Source organism: Hylobates moloch, unplaced genomic scaffold (assembly GCF_009828535.3).
Source record: "Hylobates moloch isolate HMO894 unplaced genomic scaffold, HMol_V3 SCAFFOLD_15, whole genome shotgun sequence".
In the NCBI taxonomy this organism is placed as follows: Eukaryota; Metazoa; Chordata; class Mammalia; order Primates; family Hylobatidae; genus Hylobates; species Hylobates moloch.
In genome coordinates, this window is record NW_026652290.1 from 47,182,075 (window position 1) to 47,203,253 (window position 21,179).

Genomic DNA, 21,179 nt, shown 5'->3' on the forward strand with positions numbered 1-21,179 from the left:
ATCTTAGCTGTGAGATGTCAGTGAGATAATGCATGTAAAAATGCTTAGCACAAGTCAGCACATATACATGTGCCTTGTTGCCACCAGGCTGGTTTGAGAGCATATGTTACTGCAATGGCAATACATTGAGATAAGTCCTTGCCTTTCTCCTTACAACAGTCGACTGTGACCTCCTTGAAGGAAGGGACCCTGTCTTTCATCTGTTTGTTCTAGAACCTGACCCACAGCCTCCCACTTTAGCAGGTGCTCCATCAGCTCCAGCTGAGCTATCACCAACCAGAAGATGTAGCAGCGGGTGGGGTCACCACAATTCAGGGAACTCCTCAGCTTTCTTCCATGGAACTCAGAGTAAGCGTGGATGGCAGATGGTATGGTGTGTGCATGTGCAACGTGCCAAGTCAATATATGTGTGTGGCAGGAAAACAATGGAGCCCTGTAACTCAGAGGCTTCCAGAAATGGCAGAAGGGGGAACCCAGGTTTTGACACTCCAGGCCAGGGTCCCGGTACACCGTTCCTGAGACTTAGAAGCTCGTGGTGTTCACTGAGTTGGAATGGACCTAGATTGGAGACCCTGGAACAGCTGAGGCACCATGTATCCTGTCTTTGACCTTGCCTAGACCATGCTGAGGGGACAGCTGGGGGCCTGGCCTGGGATGGCAAGGCCCAGAGAAAGCGTGCACCAAAGCTGTGAACCGCAAGTCCTGGCTGAATCTAGGAAAGGACATGTTTCATTTGGTCCTCATAGAGGTAAAAGCACGTTTTAAGTTAGCTGTCCATATTTGGAAATTGGGAGATTTCACATAAAATTCCTACCTCAGCAAGCAGCTGGGGCTGAGCAGGGCTGCCCTGTGAGGGGCAGGTATCCCATCCCATCCCACCCCACCCCACCCCACCCCACACCCGGGGCCAGGCTGCCTCTCTCACGCTTGCCTCCCACCCTGACACTGAGTCATTTCTCACTGTGCCTTGGCTCCTGCTTTTTCCACTTGGACCAAGGACAGTGCCATCCGGCCCACTTCCATTATCTGGCCTTCTGCTGCCGCTTCGGGCATTTGCACTGGCGGTCCCTCTGCAGCTGGGCCACTCCTCATCCCTGGCTGACTTACCCCCGCCCCCTGGCAGCACTGCCTCCAGGACCCACCTTTGCCCAGCCCTGAGGTGGCGCCTGTGATCACCACCACAGCATTCCGCAGGTAGGCCTTCCCGCGCACCCACTGCAGCAGCCGGAAGAGGCCAAAGACGCCCAGGCAGCCGAACAGCAGGGGCAGGATGGCTGTGGAGGTGATGAAGTCCATGGCCTTCACCTTCGGCAGACTCTTCCTGGAAGAACCAAAACCAAACACACCAGTGACAAAGTAGCAGAGCTCAGGGGACTTTCCTAGGCTCTTCCTCTCACCTGATATGAATCCCAGATCTCCCTCTGTGGACTCCAGCTCTAAGCCCTAGCAAGTATTGACCTAGGCCCTGCACCCTCGGCCGACTGCTCAGCATTGTAGAACTTTCTTCCTCTCAGTACTGACATGAGTGGACAGAAAAGCCACAGGCCTCATGCTGCCCCTCAGGGAACAAGCGGAGATTGCCATTCAGCCTAGGACGTAGTCACCCACAGTGTTACAGGAAGAGGTGGCGTGTCAGGACTCACCTGCCTCTCCTTCGGAAACCTATGTTGGCCTTACCTCAAGTAACGCCTGTTTTCATTTTCAATCCCTGAATACTTGTGAAACTAGAAAGGGGTTTTTTGAGGAAAGAAAAAAGGAAGTCGTACCAATTCTTATCCTCTTCAGAGCAGACACTCAGAGGATGGACGTTTCTGGGTGGAGCAGCCCCTAGATTGTTACAGTGAGGGCCACAGATGGACTTCTGACCACAGGCCTCACAGACACCCAAAGGGGATTCGGTGCAGGGCCCTGCCTCAAGCACCAGCATGGGCTCCGGCCGGTGAGCGTGTTGCCCCGCTGTGCCTGTGGCATGTTCCTGCCCAGCATTCCCCAGTGAGCCATGAAATCTGGAGGCTGTATGAGTGTCTGTGCAACAGTGTGCAGTTGATTCTTGGGAAATGTGTGTTTTTCCCACCTGCCCTTATTTCCCCTGAACCTCCCCCATTCCTCCACATTCACCTGTCCCCCTGTGCCCAAAGCAGGAGCTAAGAGGGGGACACAGGGTTAAAGGAAGGCTGAGGAGGAGCTAGTGAGCACCACGTGCTGTCGCTGGGAAGCAATGCCCTGGAAGGCCACTTGACAAGCGAGCCAGAGTCTATGAGACAAAAGGCCCCCCACAGTCCACCTCCAGGGCTGTGGTTTACGAGCACAGAATCCTTCTCAGGAAGGAAGAGGCTGGAATCCAAGAAGAGAGTTCTGGCAAACCAGACTGTAGCTCTACATTATTCATCAGCTTGGAGCAATGATGTAAAATCCTCACCCACCTACTTAATATCCCATCTCAAGCCCACATATTAAAAAAAAAAATTCTGCTTCCTTTCCTAAGAGGACATCAACTCTGGATGCCAGAGTGAAGCCAGGAACACTGTGGACTCCCAACATGCATCCATCTATGCACCAAGTCGCTTTGATCCTTTAGTTCATGTTCAGGGTGGCTGTCCTGATCTATGCTAAATTGCCCCCTACAAGAGGATTCTACTGCAACGGAACTGTCAACTCAACTAGTTTAGCATTTACTTTTTCACCTGCTTTTCCAGATACACCTGAATTCTTAACCACCATAAAAAACAGCCAAATTCTTGGACTGTAAAAATGACAGTTTCCCACCAACCGCCACTTAATCCACCTCTGAAAACACCTCAGCTACTATCTGCTGTGTGGATAAAGCTCCCTCTTGCCCTACACTATGCCAAGCCTCCGCTGGATGAACTGGGGATTAAGGTGGTATCTAAAGCACCAAGCTTTTCACCCAGGCACTACTGGTACCATCCCGGCCCCAAGAGGAAGCTCTGGCCAGGTGTTCTTGCCTGCAGGCTATGCTGGGTCCCAAGGACCCTTCGTGTGGAATCTGAGAAGTGCTCAGGAAAGGTGTAGAGTAGGCACCGAGGCCTGCGCCACTCCAGGGTTCTGTGGGTGCTGTCTGGAGTCCTGAACGGGACCAAGATCCTGAAAACAGGGAATGTGGGAGGGTTTCCTAGGGGAAGGAGGGATAAACAGTGGGAGGCAGGAATGGTTGCCAGTTTGTCGATATAGCTTTACCAGAAAATTATAGCAATTGACAAAAGGCAAGAGAAGGCTCCAGGTAAGGACAGCTTAAAACTTGCATGTAATAAGCTGGTTGAGGGGTGGGGGCGTGGGAAGAGTTCAACCCGGCTGGATGGCTATTTGGTAAAAGCTTTTTTCTCACTGCAATCCCAGGTCTTTGTACCAAGTAGGTCTCAGGGTAGGACCACCCTGCCTTGTCCAGAATGGCCCAGGGCCCAGCCACTGCCCAGGATGAGCTTGAGGTGTGAAAGGGGTTGGGGGCCTCAGCTCAGGAAAGGCTCAGCCTCTGGGGCCGCGACCCAGAGCCCCACTGGGCGTGTTGGGTGGAAACCCCTCTGAACACTCCTCCATGGGCCCCTGGAGGCCAGTGACTGTGAAGTCCACCCCATTTCAAATCGACAACCTGGGGCTGAGGCAGAATGCCACCAAGGTCATGGGGGTCAAGAGCCAAGTATGCAGCCTGTCACTTCCCAAAACTCAGAGACCACCTGAAAAACACTAACTGCAGCACAACAGCGGCGGTGCAGGGGTCATGAGGATGAACCCTCAAGCCAGCCTGGCTTGGGTGACACCCTGGCCCAGTCACTTGGCAGCCTGGCAAAGGGGCCTCACTGCCCTGGGCCTCAGTGTCCTCGCCTCTGAGCTGAAGTTGTGAGAGGACCTCTCTCCTGGGTTTGTTATTAGGTTGGATGAATTCATCTGTGTACACAGAGGGAACACAGCTGCCACCAGCATCATCATGACCACGACTAACTCAAAGTTCCTGGATCAGGACCTCACCTCCCAGCAATCAGACTCCCAAGACTGTCCGAAGGGGCCCCTGGCTTGTGAACAGTGGTTCTTTCCAAATAAAGGAAGCTCATTAAATGTATTAAGTGTCCAATGTTGTTTAACTTCTATATTTTCATAAACCCTTCAGTTTAATCAAATTAACAAATAGGAAGAAACTCCACAATATTGGCAGAAGTCACGCTCTCATATCCCAAGTTTTGTGTTAGAAAATGTGGTTATCAAGGCCAGCAAAGCAGGAAAGAGCAGACAGGTACTAAAATGTCCCTCAACCCCGTTTTCACACCCAGGGAGGAGCAGGATGAAAATAAACCAGCCCAGCAAGGCTCCCCAGTGGAAGATGATTAAAGCTCCCAACAAATTGCACTTTCATGCAAACTAATTAAAACTCAAGCCAGCAATCGATGACATGAAGAAAAGAGAGAGAACTACACACCGTCTTGTACACTTCTGGGATTCCTTGAGCACCTGACACAACATCACAGGCCAGCCTTGGTCTCCTGGCCCTGGAGACCACTTTGCCTGAGGCAAACATGGCGCCGGGTGAATGGGATCCATCCTTGGCCCGGGCCGCTTTCTGTGGGGAGAGCGCACATCTGCATTCAGTCTGGTAGGTTGCTATCAAATCAGAATGCAAAGTAAATTAAAAGCCAGTGCCAAGGCCAAACACAGTGCCTCGTGCCTGTAATTCCAGCACTTTGGGAGGCTGAGGTAGGGGGGTCACTTGAGCCCAGGAATTCAAGACCAGTCCGGGCAACATGGTGAAATCCCGTCTCTACAAAAAACACAAAAACTAACCAGGTATGGCAGTGCATGTCTGTAGTCCCAGCTTCTTGGGAGGCTGAGGTGGGAGGATTGCTTGAGCCTAGGAAGTTGAGGCTGCAGTGAGCCAAGATTGCACCACTGTACTCCAGCCTGGGTGACAGAGTGAGACCCTGTCTCAAAAACAAACAAAAAACAAAATCCAGTGCCAACTCTCCCCTGCTAACAAAGAATGACCATGGTGGGAAAAGACACCCCAGAGTGAGCCATTTATCTGAGAATCAGGTTCAATTCCAGCATAACTTTCCTGACCAGATGAAGTTGTTCATATTGATAATCTCGACTCTTTCCAGAGTTTTTCAAATTCTGAAAGCCCTCCTAACTGTTCTTCCACTCTGCAGGGCATGTGGCCACACTGCTGGGCCTTCTTGGGTTCTTAGAGACAGCTGTGCCAACACTTTCCTAGCTTGTCTGTGGAAGTCAGGATGACCATGAGAGCTAGCCACGGAAAGCCCCACCACCTTGCTGTGGTGTCCAGGGCTTTCTACCAGCTAAAAGGACAGCTTCACAGTGGAAGAAAGGAACAGTGTTCTAGCTGGCCACATTTCCAGATTAGGAAATAAATCTACATAAAGCAAGGTCAAAGGGAGGCCTGTTTTCTTTGAAAATGGCATACAAGAAGGATTTATATATATGTATAAACTTAAATATATATATATATATATATATATATTTTTGAGACGGAGTCTTGCTCTGCCACCCAGGCTGGAGTGCAGTGGCGCGATCTCGGCTCACTGCAAGCTCCGCCTCCCAGGTTCATGCCATTCTCCTGCCTCAGCCTCCCGAGTAGCTGGGACTACAGGCGCCCGCCACTACGCCCGGCTAATTTTTTGTATTTTTAGTAGAAATGGGGTTTCACCGCGTTAGCCAGGATGGTCTCGATCTCCTGACCTTGTGATCTGCCCACCTCGGCCTCCCAAAGTGCTGGGATTACAGGCGTGAGCCACCGCGCCCGGTCTAAACTTTAATATATTTACCAATCATGCATTTTATACCAAAATCCTTATTAACTGCTAGTTTCAGATATATAGCCAGATCATGGACTGAGAAGGCAAGACTGATGGTATAAAAAGGGACTGGGAAAAAATATCTGGCTCACGATTTTCAGCATTTGGAGATCAGCTTGTAGAAAGAAGGGACAGTCTGTCCAGCACCACTGTGAACCATGGCGGAAACCAGGACAGAGACATGGGGAGAGAGAGTGAAGCCAGAAAAAGAAGGTGAGAGCCCTTCAAAGAGAAACCATAGTGCACATGGCATCTGGAAGCAGAGGGCACCACCTACACATGGAATGTGTGCAGTCACAGTCACACTCTTAATCCTTGGGCAAGAGACCTGAAACATGGTCTCACACTGATGATGAGACTCACGAACTGGCATGAGGAAGGGAGAGAGCTCAGGGGCTCACACATTAATGCTGTCTGCTTATATTTTCATCCCTTGCCAGATCCATGAGCTCTAGACCCAGGTTAAAAGAGTGCAAAGGTAGCAAAGTCCCTCTAAGAGTGAGTGTTCCTTGGGCCCGGGCAGCCAGAGTTCAGGGCTTCTCCCTGTGATTCTGTTGCTCCTTTACTTTCTGCTGAACCCACCACTAACTCCCTCACATCTGTTTATGCAGCTCATCCACCCTTTAAAGGGCTTCTGGAACCTCAAATTAGACATGAGACTATCACCAAGAAATCAACTCTGAGCACAAATGTCACCCTTTATGTCATCCATTCCATTCCTTCTACTTTGGCCAAAATTCTCCATTGCATTTCACAGACGGAATCCGTTCCTAAGATTCCTTTCTCTCAAGCACTTTTTTTTTTAAAGAACTGTTAATAAAAATAGGTTGTTGGAATCTACTCAGAAACCACGCATAGAAATTAAACTACTAACAGTGACATCTGAGAATCAAAGGAGGGGATCTCAAAACCCACCAAAGTTTTTTTTAAAAAGAACAATTTCAGGTCTGTAAGAAGGATTAGCCATGAAATGATTTGCCATGTTACACACAAGAAAATCGGGCTAAAGGGCAGAGAGGAGTTCCAACTGGAAGGAAAGACACTGAAATCACACGGCAAGGAGTGGCTTAGTATTGCTAAAGAAGTTAGGATCCTGCTCCCACAAACCTACACCTACTCTTTTATTTTATAATCAATGGCCAGTTCTAATCAGCTGCTCTATTTAAGGTGACACAAACTATGGGTCATGCTTATGACCCATATCTTGAAATATATCTGAAAGCTTCTGTCATTTTCAGAAAGTAAAGGCAGGGTCAAACTGCTTTTTCTTTTTTTCTTTCTTTGGTCTCAAATGTCTGAGAAGCCACATTAAGGCCACCTTCGACTGGAAAAAAAAAAAAGAACAATATCCTACCTCAGATGGCAGCTACCTTGCCAGTGGCGGGTCCTGGCGCCAGTGTCTTCTCTGGTCTTTTGACCTGGGCCAGAGGACACCTTCAGGTCAGCAAGCCCTCCCTGGAATGCCTGACCAAGCCACGGCAGAGTGGCCTGTGGGGTGTATTTTCAGAAGCCAGCCTTCAGCCCCCTGGTTTAAAAGAGTACAGGCTGGCTTTAGTAAAAATAAAACCTGAAGGAAGGCTGGAGACCTCAGACCAGGCTCCTGAGCGTTCAATCCTGGGAAGAGCAGCCACACTGAAGTGAGCTCTGCTCTCCAGTAAGACGCCGAGCACATGCTTCCCAGCAATCCTGTGTGGTGGGGGTGGGGGGGAAAGGTGCCAAAGCCCAGCCCCGGGTCCTGTAATATGGCACAGGAGTGCGGTGACAGCAAACAGGAGGCAGAGCCCGTGCCAAGTCTGCCTGTTCATTATGGCTTAAAGCCCTCCTTATCAATTATAGCACTTACTATGGCTACCTAGGAACTTGTACACACACAATTTTGGTTTTTAATGTGTTTTGTTTTGTTTTGTTTTTTTGGAGATGGAGTCTTGCTCTGTTGCCCAGGCTGGAAAGCAGTGCCACGATCTTCGCTCACTGCAACCTCCACCTCCCGGGTTCAAGTAATTCTTCTGCCTCAGCCTCCTGCATAGCTGGGACTACAGGCACACGCCACCATGCCTGGCTAATTTTTGTATTTTTAGTAGAGACGGGGTTTCACCATATTGGCCAGGCTGGTCTCGAACTCCTGACCTCGTGATCTGCCCACCTCAGCCTCCCAAAATGCTGGGATTACAGGCATGAGCCACCACGTCTGGCCTTAACGTGCTTCTTAAAGTGAATTTAGATCAGGCACAGTGACTCACACCTGTAATCTCACCATTTTGGGAGGCCAGGGTGGGTGGACTGCTTGAGCTCACAAGTTTGGGACCAGTCTGGGCAACACAGCGAAACCCCGTCTTTACCAAAAATTAAAAATTAGCCAGATGTGGTGGCACGCGCCTGTAGTCCCAGCTACTTGGGAGGCTGAAGTGGGAGGACAGCTTGAACGCAGGAGGTGGAGATGGTGCCATTGCATTCCAGCCTGGGTGACAGAGTGAGACCCTGTCCCCCAAAAAAAGAAAAAAGAAGTGAATATAGTGTTACCAGAAGACACTGGAAAAATGTCACTCTCTTTCCTAGAAAACATACCAGAGGCCCAGGCCCCCCGCACCCACCCCTGACAGAAACTGGACAAGGCACTGACTGTGGTGGTGAAGAGAAAGCACCAAGTCAGCACGGGGGAGGGGGACAAGACCACCGTGCTGCATACTTGCTGTGCAACACAGGCAGATTCATTCACTACTCGAAACTAAGCACACTCACATCAGAATGGGGATGATCGCTCCAACAGGAAAATGCATAGGAAAGCACTTTGTAAATATGAAAATCTTGAACAACTGTGCTGTTGAATCATAAACTGACTGAAAAAAGGCAATTCCCAGAGAGGATTTCAGAAACGTTCCAAGCAATAGCAGCCAAACTGGCAGCTTTAAGGGCTCGTCATGTTTGAGTATGTTTGGTAGAAAAACCAACCTTATTCCTCTACACCCACACCAGGGATCACCTCAGATCCTGGATGTCATGCACTCATCCACTCAACTATACTTCTCAAGTGCCCTCTGGTACCAGGCACTGGGCTAGGGCTGGGGTGGAGGGCAATGAACGAGGGAGAAAAGCTGTCTGACCTCATGGAGGCAGCCCCTATGGAAGACTGACAATACACAAAGAAACACAAAAATTAAATAATTGTGATAATGAAAGAAACAATCAATGTGAAACAACACAGAGTAGTGGGCTGTCCAAAGTACAAGCCTTGCCTGAAGACTTCATTCAAAGTCAAAACAATTCAAACTGCTGTGCTGGCCGAACACCGCACCTGGCAGAGGCCACTGCTGGTTTGTGACTCCTATATCAGATTATTGTCTTTAAAAATTACATATAACAACAACAAGACAGACAAGATGCCAACATAAATATGAGGTCAGAAATCTAGGAGTTCAGAAATCTAGTTTAAAAGGAGATGCTAGAGCATCAACTAGAGTATCTAAGAGGAACTATCTACAGGCATCAGTTTCAGAAACTTAATTAAGCAAGGCTGGCCCAGTGGCTCATGCCTGTAATCCCAGCTATTCAGGAGGCTGAGGCAGGAGGACTGCTTGAGCCCAGGAGTTTGAGACCAGCCTGGGCAACAGAGTGAGACCCCGTCTGTATAAAAAAAGTGAAAAAAGTAGCCAGGTGTGGTGGCATGCACCTGTAGTCCCAGCTACTCAGGAGGCTGAGGTGGGAGGATTGCCTGAGCTCAGGAGTTTGAGGTTATAGTGAGCTATGATAATGCCACTGCACTCCAGCCTAGGAGACAGAATGAGACTCCGTCTCAAAAAAAAAAAAAAAAAAAAAAGAAGCACAACAATTGACAATATCTGTACTCAAGATACAGCAACATAGCCATGTGCGGTGGCTCATGCCTGTAATTTCAGCCCTTTAGGAGGCCAAGACGGGAGGATCACTTGAGCTCAGGAGCTTGAGACCAGCCTGGGCAACATGGTAAAACCCCGTCTCTAGCAAAAATACAAAAATTAGCAGGGCATAGTGGCGCACGTCTGTGGTCCTAGCTACTTGGAAGGCTGAAGTGGGAGGATCACTTGAGACCCAGAAGTAGAGGCTGCAGTGAGCTGTGATCACGCCCTAAGGATGTGGAGCTTGGATATCAGTGAATCAACAAGACCCAGCCCCTGATGCCACCATGTGCGTGGACTAAGGCAGTGAGGAGAACAATCAGTAACAAACATTTAATTACCATGTGGCAAGGGCTACGAGGAGGCCACCTGATGCAATTTTAAGCACTAGGTAATCTGGTCATTTATATTGCTTTTCCATCCACTAAAATGCCTTGTAACATTTCATGGGATTTTCTTCATGGGGGCATTGAAGTGGGGACAGAAGAGACCTCATTACTAACACTTCACTGCAAGCAGACTCTGGGAGATTTGTAGCATGAATAGAAACACAACAAAAGCAGTTTTACTTTCTGATATGCTTTTTAAAGGGAACTCAATTCACTGAAATAGAGTGGTCAGCACAAAGACTCAAGAAGTAAAATACACAGAACTGACAAAAACTCCAGAAGTAAATGTCTCCCTAGTGTCGTGACAATGTACCAAAGCCATTTCTAATTTAACTTGATTATTTAGATTATACCTGTGTTTTTTGTTTTTTGGTTTTTTTTGGTTTTTTTTGAGACAGTCTCGCTCTGTCACCCAGGCTGTAGTGCAGTGGCGTGATCTCGGTTCACTGCAACCTCTGCCTCCTGGGTTCAAGCAATTCTCCTGCCTCAGCTTTCTGAGTAGCTGGGATTACAAGTGCCCGCCACCACAACCAGCTAATTTTTGTGTTTTTAATAGAGATGGGGTTTCTCCATGCTGGCCAGGCTGGTCTCGAAGTCCAGATCTCAGGTGATCCACCCGCCTCAGCCTCCCAAAGTGCTGAGATTACAGGTGTGGGCCACTGTGCCCGGCCGAAACCTGTATTTTAAATGGTACCAAGGATGTTCAAGAAATATTAAATAATAATTTTAAGAGCCTTCAGTATAGAAAACACTCTCAATTCTAAATACTTTTTGATAAGTAGAAAGCAAAAGAAAAATTGGGTCTCTAGAAGTTTGTTCTTGCCTGCTGTCCTCTTTGATAACTCTTATCCAGTCTTCAAGTCCTGCTTGGGCACCATCTCCTCCCTGAAACCTTTCAAGCCACCCAGCAACCCTGCCCTCCATACCTGGAGAGGGTTAATCACTTCCTTTTCAGTGTAGCCTCCACGGCATCTCACAAAACATCACAATGATTTCCCTTTACTGCCATGTGCCTCCCAGGACGGCAGTTCTCTGAGGGTCTGGCCTTTTATTCTGACTCCCACACCATCTATGTGGTGAGAACTTCATAAGTGTTTGTTGAATAAGATTGTATCATGGAAATAATCTAATCCAATACCATCAGATTACAGAAAAAAACAGAGCCCAGATGTGTTGTTTTATTTGCCTACACTCAGTATTAAACAGAAATCCTGAAGAACAAAAGTTCTCACAGTCCATTTTAACTACTCGCCAGTTGCCATAAGAAAAGCAAACATTCCTGCAGCTTTATCTCAGCAAAATATCACTAAAACAAATTGCAGCAAACAAATCACATCCTGGAGCGAAAAAGTATGTCATTCACTAGGGATTAAACATTAAATGTTGCTTAATTTCATGTAGTCTCATGGCTGAAATCATAATACTTTGAATTCTAACAAATTCCTGTCTTGGTTTCCTCACAGAGTTAGATAAATCATCATGTCTCTGTTCGCTCCCTTTCTCTCAGACAAATATGCCTTACTGTAATTTATCTAGGATGATGGCTCACCCTAAATTCCAAGTTATTTTTAGAGCTGTGTGAAAAACATTTTTGTAAAATTTAACTAGAAAATGCCCTGTATTCTAAAGGAGGTTTCGAAAGTTTATATAACAACTCTCCTGAAAACGTTTAGTACACTGACTTTTAATGCCAGCAAACACAGAGGAGGAAGGGCACATGCTGGAAAGACTGACTGGGAAGGAAAGTGTCATGAGCTGAGAAGGCTGTGCCACTCCCAACATCTATGATTTCACTTAAAAATAGCCTAGCAGGTGCCCTATCACTTTCTTTTACCAAGCGTCCTAGCAAATATTTCCTGAGGACACGACTGTGTCTCTTTCGGACAGTCATACAGTAAGTAATCAATCTATTTCACCCACTGTTCGATTTCCCACTTTCCTTCACAGATACATGTCTTCTCTTCTTATTTCTCTCACAAGGCCCTCTTCCTGGGGATTCAAGATGATGTCTGGAGTCATTTCCTTTTAGCCTAAAGGACTTCCTTTAATACAGCATTTCTTGAAGGACAAATCTACAATCTACCAATTATCTCAGTCTTTGTTTATATGGGAATGTCTTTATCTTATCTTCAATTTTGAAGGATAGGTTTAGATACAGAATTTCATGTATATTCTTTGAACATACTGTGCTACTGCCTCACAGCTGCCATTTTTTTATTAATGAAATTTCAAAGACAAACTAGGTTCACAGCAAAACTGAGCAGAAAGTAGAGTTCCCATACACCCCTGTGTCCACACAAGTACAGCCTCCCCCATTAGCCACATCCCCCACCAGTGTTACACTGTTATAACCCACGCGCCTATGCTGTCATATCATTGTCACCCAGAGGGCAAAGTTTACATTAGTGCCCACTCTCAGTGCTATGGTTTGGACAAATGTATACTGACATATATCTATAATTGTAGTTTCATACAGAATAGTTTCACTGCCCTAAAAATCTTCTGTGCTCCACCTATTCATCTCTCCCTCCTCCCCAACCCATGAACCTTTAAATATCTCCACAGTTTTGCCTTTTCCAGAATGTCATATACTTGGAAACATATGGTACATGGCCTTTCCAGATTGACTACTTTCACTTAGTAATATACATTTCAGTTTCTTCCATGTCTTTTCATAGCTTCATAGCTCATTTTTTTTTTAGTACTGAACAATATTCAGTTGTCTGGATGTACCAGAGTTTATACATTCAAAGACATCTTGGTGGCTTCGAAGTTTCGGCAATTATGAATAAAGCTGCTATAAACATCTGTGTGCAGGTTTTTGAGTAGATACAGGTTTTCAATTTATCTGGGTAAATATCAAGGAGTGTGATTACTGCAGTGTATGGTAAGAGTACATTTCATTTTGTAAGAAACTACCAACTGTCTTCCAAAGTGGCTGTAGCATTTTGCATTCCCACTAGTAATGAATAAGAGTTTCTATTGCTCCACTTCCTTGCTAGCATTTGGTGATGTCAATGTTCTGGATTTTGGCCATCCTATTTAGTGTGTGGTGGTATCTCACTGTCATTTTAATTTGCATTTCCCTTATGAAATATGATGCAGAGCATCTTTTCATATGCTTATTTGCCACTTGTATATTTTCTTCACTCAGGTCTCTTCAGATCTTTTGTCTATTTTTTTTACTGTGTTGCTCATTTTTAATTTTTTAAATTTTTTTATTTTTGAGACAGAGTCTCACTTTGTCGCCCAGGCTAGAGTGCACTGGCGTGATCTTGGCTCATTGCAACCTCCGCCTCCCAGGCTCAAGTGATTCTCCTGTCTCAGCCTCCCGAGTGGCTATGATTACAGGCACATTGCCACTACCGCTCAGCTAATTTTTTTTTGTTTTTGATGTGAAGTCTTGCTCTGTCACCCAGGCTGGAGTGCAGTGGCGCGATCTCGGCTCACTGCAACCTCCGCCTCCCGGCTTCAAGCAATTCTCCTGCCTCAGCCTTCCGAGTAGCTGGGATTACAGGCCCACACCACCATGTCTGGATAATTTTTGTATTTTTTTTTAATAGAGATGGGGTTTCACCATGTTGGCCCCGCTGGTCTCGAACTCATGATATTGTGATCTACCCACCTCGGCCTCCCAAAATGCTGGGAATACAGGCGTGAGCCACCATGCCCGGCCTAATTTTTATATTTTTAGTAGAGACAGGGTTTCACCATGTTGGCCAGGCTGGTCTTGAACTCCTGACCTCAAATGATCCACCACGTCAGCCTCCCAAAGTGCTGAGATTACAAGCATAAGCCACCATGCCTGGCCCTATTTCTCACTGATGAGTTTTAACAGTTCTTTGTATAAGTTAGATAATAGTCTTTTTTTTTTTTTTTTTTTTTTTTTGAGACAGGGTCTTGCTTTGTGGCCCAGGCTGGAGTGCAGTGGCTCACTGCCACCTCAACTTCCTGGTCTCAAGGGATTCTCCTGCCTCAGCTTCTCAAGTAGCTAGGACTATAGGCACACACCACTGTGCCCAGCTAACTTTGAAAAAATTTTGCAGAGACAGGGTCTTGCCATCTTGCCCAGGCTGGTCTCAAACTCCTGAGCTCAGTGATCCTCTCATCTTGGTCTCCTAAAGTGCTGGGATTATAGACATGAGCCACCATTCCAACTGATAACAGTCCTTTAAAATGTGCCTCTTGAAAATATTGGCCGGGTGCGGTGGCTCACGCCTGTAATCCCAACATTTTGGGAGGCTGAGGCAGCAGGATCATGAGGTCAGGAGCTTGAGACCATCCTGACCAACACAGTGAAACCCCATCTCTACTAAAAATACAAAAAAAAAAAAAAATTAGCTGGGCATGGTGGCGCATGCCTGTAATCCCAGCTACTCAGGAGGCTGAGGCAGGAGAATCACTTGAACCCAGGAGGCGGAGGTTGCAATGAGCCAAGATCACGCCACTGCACTCTAGCCTAGGCGACAGAGCGAGACTCCGTCTTTAAAAAAAAAAAAAAAAGAAAGAAAAAGAAAATATTTTCTACTAGTCTGTGGTTTGTCTTCTCATTCTCTTGAAATAGTCTTTCTCAGACTAGAAGTTTTTAATTTTAATGAAGTCCAGTTTATCAATTATTTCTTTCATGGATCATGCCCAAAAGTCACCACCATACCCGAGGTCATCAAATTTTCTCTTACGTTATCTTCTAGCAGATTCATAGTTTTGCATTTTACATTTAGGTCTATGATCCATTTTGAGTTAACTTTTGTGAAAGTTGTAAAGTCTGTGTTTAGATTCTTTTTTCTTTTTTGCATGCAGATAGTGTTTCAATACTATCTGCTGAAAAAACTATCTTTTCTCCATTGTCAAAGATCAGTTGGCTCTATTTATGTAAGTCTATTTCTGGGTTCTCTATTCTGTTCCATTGATCTACTTGTTGTTTCACCAATATCACTGTCCTGATTAATGTAGCTTTATACTAAGTCTTGGAGTCAGGTAGTGTCAGTCCTCTAACTTGTTTCTCCTACAATATTGAGTTGGTTATTCTTGGTCTTTTGCCTTTCCACATAAACTTTATAATCAGTTTGTCAATATCCATAAAATGACTTGCTGGGATTTGGATTGGAATTGCATTGACTCCATATATAAATTAGGAAGAAATTATATCTTGACATTACTGAGTTGTTCTATCTGTGAACATGGGATATCTATTTAGTTGATACATTTCATCACAGTTTTATAGTCTGTCTCATTAAAAAACTTGTTCATACTGTAATGTCTTTTTAATTTCAAATTCTACTTGTTCACCGCTGGTATACAGAAAAGTGATTCATGTTTATACATTAACCTTGTATCCTGCAACTTTGCTTAGTTTCTTGTTCTTTTGGATTTTTTACATAAATGATTGCCATCTGTGAACAAATACATTTTCATTTCTTCGTTCCCAGTCTCTACAATTTTTATTTCATTTTCTTGTCTTACTGCACTATATAGGACTTCCAGTATGATGTTAAAAAACAGTAATGATTCAATATGAGATTTGGGTGGGGAAAATTTTTTTTAAAGCAGTGGTGACAGGGAACATCCTTGCCTTGTTCCTGATCTTAATGGGCAAGCTCTGAGTTCTTCACCATTAAGTATGATGTTGGCTGTAGTTTTTTTTAAGTATTTATCAAGTTGAGGGAGTTCACCTCTACTCCAATTTGCTGAGAGTTTTAATCATGAATCAGAGATACATATTGTCAAATACTTTCTCTGCAGCTCCTGATACGATCATGTGACTTTTTTTCCTCTTTAGTTTGTTGATGTGATGGATTATTGTTTTTTTCAGACAGGGTCTCACTCCCAAAGTGCTGGGATTACAGGCGTGAGCCAGCGCACCCGGCCTCCCAGGCTGGTCTTGAACTCCCAAGTTTAAGTGATCCACTGGCCTCGGCCTCCCAAAGTACCGGGACTACAGGAATGAGCCACCACCCCCAGCCAGATTACATTAGTTTTGTTTTGTTTTGTTTTGAGATAGGGTCTCACTTTCTTGCCCAGGCTGGAGTGCGGTGGTGTGATCACGACTCACTGCACCCTCAACTGCCCAGGCTCAAGCAGTTCTCCCACCTCAGCCTCCTAAGTAGCTGAGACCACAGGTGTACACTACCACACCTGGCTGATTTTATTTGTAGAGATGAGGTCTTGCTCTGTTGCCTAAGCTGGTCTTGAATTCCTGGGCTCAAGCAATTCTCCTATCTCAGCCCTCCCAACGTGCTGGGATTATAAGCATGAGCACTGTGCCTAGCCTGATTTGAATATTGAACCAGACTTACATATCTTGGATAAATCCCACTTGGTCATGGTCTTGGTCATTTTCATACATTATTGCATTCAATTTGCTAATATTTTGTTGAGGATATTTGCATCTATGTTCATGAGAGATATTGGTACATATTTTTATTTTCTTGTAATATCTTTGGTTTTGGTATTAGGGTAATGGAGGTCTCATAGACTGAGTTAGAAAGTATTCCCTCTGCTTCTGTCTCCTGGGAGAGATTGTAGAGAATTGGTATGATACTTTCTTAATTATTTGGTAGAATTCATCAGTGAATCCATCTGGGCTTGGTGCTTTCTGTTGGGAAAGTTATTATTATTGATTCCATTTCTCTAATAGATATAGGCCCATTCAGAGTGTCTATTCCTTATTGCATGAGTTTTGGCAGATTGTCTTTTCATGGAATTGGTCTATTTCATCTAGGTTATCAAGTAATGGGCACAGAGTTATACATAGCATTCTTTTTTTTTTTTTTGATGGAATTTTGTTCTTGTCACCCTGGCTGGGGTGCAATGGCATGATCTCAGCTCACTGCAACCTCCACCTCCCAGGTTCAAGCGATTCTCCTGCCCCAGCCCCCCGAATAGCTGGGACGACAGGTGCATGCCACCATGTCCGACTAATTTTTGTATTTTCAGTAGAGACAGGGTTTCACCATGTTGGTCAGGCTAGTCTCGAACTCCTGACCTCAGGTGATCCGCCTGCCTTGGCCTCCCAAAGTGCTGGCATTACAAGCATGAGCCACCACGCCCGGCTTATTTTTTTATTATTATTATTTTTTGAGATGGAGTCTCGCTCTGTTACCCAGGATAGAGTGCAGTGGTGCGATATTGGCTCATGCAACCTTCACCTCCCAGGTTCAAGCGATTCTCCTGCCTCAGCCTCCCAAGTAGCTGGGACTACAGGTGCACAACACCATGCCTGGCTAGCTTTTGTATTTTTGTAGAGATGTGGTTTCACCATGTTGGCCAGGCTGGTCTCGATCTCCTGATCTTAGGTAATCCGCCTGCCTCGGCCTCCCAAAGTGCTAGGATTACAGGCATGAATCCCCACGCCTGGCTACATTTATTATTCTTTTGATGTCCATGGGCTCTGTAGTGATGTCCTTGCTTTCATTTCTGGTATTAGTCATTTGTGCCTTAGTTTTTTAGCTAACTTTCTTAGCCAGACTAGAGGCTTAATTGATTTTATTTATTATCTTTTCAAATAACCAGCTTTTAGTTTTGTTGGTTTTCTCTACTGATTTCCTATTCTCAATTTCATTGATTTCTGCTCTAATTTTTATTTTCTTCTGCTTACTTTGGATTTAATTTTCTCTTCTTTTTCTAGTTGCCTAAAGTATAAATTTAGATTGTTGATTTTAGATCTTTCTTCTTTCCTAATATATACATTCAATACTATAAATTTCCAGGCCGGGCACGGTGGCTTACGCCTGTAATCCCAGCACTTTGGGAGGCCGAGGCAGGCGGATCACGAGGTCAGGAGATCGAGACCATCCTGGCTAACACGGTGAAACCCCATCTCTACTAAAAATACAAAAAATTAGCTGGGCGTAGTGGTGGGCGCCTGTAGTCCCAGCTACTTGGGAGGCTGGGGCAGGAGAATGGCGTGAACCTGGGAGGCGGAGCTTACAGTGAGCCAAGATTGCGCCACTGCACTCCAGCCTGGGCGACAAGAGCGAGACTCGGTCTCAAAAAAAAAAAAAAAATACTATAAATTTCCCTCTAAGCACTGCTTTTGCTGCATTCTACAAATTTGGTAAGGTGTGTTTTCATTTTCTTTTACTTCAAAATATTTTCAGTTTTCTCTTGAGATTTCTGCTTTAACCCATGTGTTATTTACAAGTATGTTGTTTAATTACTGTTTGGGGGATTTCCAGTTATTTTTCTGTTACTGATTTCTAGTTCAATTCCATTGTGGTCTGGAAGCAGACAATGTATTTCTGTTCCTTTATATTTATTAAGGTGTGTTTTGTGGCCTAGAATGTGGTCTAAGTGAACGTTTCATTCACTTGGGAAGAATGTATAATCTGCTGTTGTTGGACAAAGTAGTTTATACATGTTAACTATATCCAACTGACCGCTGTTGAGTTGAACTATGTTCTTACTAATTTTCTGCATGCCAAATCTGTCTTTCTGATAAAGGAGCATTGAAGTCTCCAAATATAATAGTGGATTCATCTCTTTCTCCGTGCAGTTCCATCAGTTTTTGCCTCACATATTTTGATGCTCTATTATGTGTATATACATTAAAGATTATTATCTTATTGGAGGATTGATCTGTGGTCATAATGTAATGCTCTCTATCCCTGATAACTTCCCTTGCTCTGCAGTCTGCTATATATAGAAATATAGCTACTCCCACTTTCTTTAATTAGTGTTAGTATGGTGGATCTTTCTTGATCTCTTTACGTTTAATCTATATGTGTCTTTATACTTAAAGTTGGTTTCTTGTAGACAACATATATTTGGGTCTTATTCTTTGATAAACTCTCACAATCTCTGCCTTTTAAATGATGTAACTGACAAAACCACTGACATTTAAAGTGATTATTGACATAGCTGGATTAATAGCTACCATATTTGTTAATTTTTTTTTTTCATTTGTTACCCTTGTTCTTTGCTCCTTTTTTTGTCTTCCACAGTTCTTCTGCCCATTGTGGTTAACTGAGCATTTTATATGATTCTATTTTCTCTCCTTTCATAGCTTATCAACTATGCTTCTTTTTTAAAAAAAACTTTTTTTAGTGGTTGCCCTAGAGTTTACAGTATACATTTCCAATGAATCCAAGTCCACTTTCAAATAACTCTATACCACTCCACAGGTATTGCAAGTATCATATAATAACAAAATACTCCTGATTCTTCCCTCTCTTCTCTTATATTGTTGCTGTCATTCATTTCACTTATAACTAAAAATACATAAACACATATTTATGTTCATTTATATACATAATGTATTGGTATATAAAAACATACATAATAAAATACATTGTTGCTATTATTATTTTGAACAAACTTTTATCTGTTAGGTCAATTAGGAATAAGAAAAATAATGTTTTTCTTTTATCTTCACTTATTCTTTTTCCAATCTTGTTCTTTTATGTAGATCAGAGTTTCTGACTCATATAATTTTCTTTCTCTCTGAAAAACTTCTTACATTTCTTGCAAGGCAGGTCTACCAGCAACAAATTCCTCCAATTTCATTTATTTATTTTTGGTCTGAGAAAGTCTCTATTTCTCCTTTACTTTTGAAGGATAACTGTGCAGGGTACAGAATTCCAGGTTGGTGGGTTTTCTTTTTTCTCTCAATGCTTTAAATATTTCACACCATTCTCTTCTCATTTGCATAATTTCTGAGAAGTCAGATGTAATTCTTTTTTTTTTGGAGAGAGAATTTGGCTCTTGTCTCCCAGGCTGGGGTGCAATGTCACGATCTCGGCTCACTGCAACCTCCACCTCCTGGATTCAAGTGATTCTCCTGCCTCAGCCTCCAGAGTAGCTGGGATTACAGGTGCGTGCCACCACACCCAGTTAATTTTTGTACTATTAGTAGAGACAGGGTTTCACCATGTTAGCCAGGCTGGTCTCAAACTCCTGATCTCAAGTGATCCACCCACCTCAGCCTCCCAAAGTGCTGGGATTTACAGGCATGAGCCACCATGCCCAACCTAGATGTAATTCCTATCTTTCCTCCTCTGTAGGTAGTATTTTTCCTCTCTGGCTTTTTTCTAGATCTTTTTATCTTTTATTTTGTGTAGTTTGACTATGATATGTCTGTATAGTCTTTTTTCCCTTTATCCTGTGCTATGGTTTGAATGTTTTTGTCCCTTTCAAAATTCATGTTGAAACTCTATCCCTAATCCAACAGTATTAAGAGTTGTGACCTTTTGTAGGTGATTGAGTCATGAGTGCTCTGCCCTCATGAATGGGATTACATGCCCTTGCCCCTTTTTTTCACCCACTCTATCCCATCTGCCACATGAGGACACTTAGATGGCACCTTCTATAAGGAACAGGCCCTCACCAGACAGTGAACCTGCTAGTGCTTTGATCTTCTACTTCCTAGCCTCTGGAACTGTAAGAAACACATTTGTTTTTTTATAAATTACCCAGTCTACAGGACTAAGACATCCTGCTCGGTGTTCTCTGAGCTTCCTTGATCTGTGATTTGGTGTCTGAGATTAATTTGGGGGGAAATTCTCAATCATTATTCCTTAAAATATTGCTTCTATTCCTTTCTCTCTTCTTTCCGGCATTCCAATTATGTGTATGTTACATCTTTTGTAGTTACCTCACATTTCTTGGATATTCTGTTTCTGTTTTTTTTTTTTTTTCAGTCTTTTTTCTCTTTGTTTTTAAGTTTTAGAAGTTTCTATTGTCATATCCTCAAAGCTCACAGATTCTCTCTGCCATATCCAGTCTACTGAACCCATCAGAGGCATTCTTCATTTCTGTTATATTTTTGATTTCTAGCATTTTGTTTTTCTTCTTAGATTTTTCATCTTTCTGTTTACATTACACATCAGTTCTTGCATGTTGTCTACTTTTCCATTAAAGCCCTTAGCATATTAGTCATGATTTTTAAAAATTCTTGGTCTGATAAATCCAACATTCCTGCCGTATCAAACTGTGGTTCTGATGCTTCTTCAGTTTCTTTTGTGTATTTTCCCTTTTAGTATGCCATGTAATTTTTTTTATCAAAAGGTGGACAGGATGCACTAGGTAAAAAGAACTGCGGTAAGCAGGCCTTTAGTAATGTAGTGGTAAGGTGCTGGAGGAAGGGGACGTGTTCTACA

At 44.2% G+C, this 21,179-nt stretch overlaps 1 protein-coding gene across 2 annotated transcripts in view; it reads right to left on the reverse strand.

Moving 5' to 3' along the window:
- Positions 1-21,179, reverse strand: part of DHRS7B (dehydrogenase/reductase 7B) — a 66,508-nt gene that overhangs the window by 18,094 nt on the left and 27,235 nt on the right. The window contains exons 1-2 of one of the 2 annotated variants that reach the window (XM_032177018.2): positions 1,678-1,686; positions 1,143-1,321 (exon numbers count right to left, since the gene is read on the reverse strand). In XM_032177018.2, the coding sequence (XP_032032909.1) occupies positions 1,143-1,296 (154 nt within the window). In that variant the 5' untranslated portion in view covers positions 1,297-1,321; positions 1,678-1,686. Of the gene's footprint in view, positions 1-1,142; positions 1,322-1,677; positions 1,687-21,179 lie in introns of those variants that run through there. The other variant, XM_032177017.2, reaches the window with a different exon arrangement.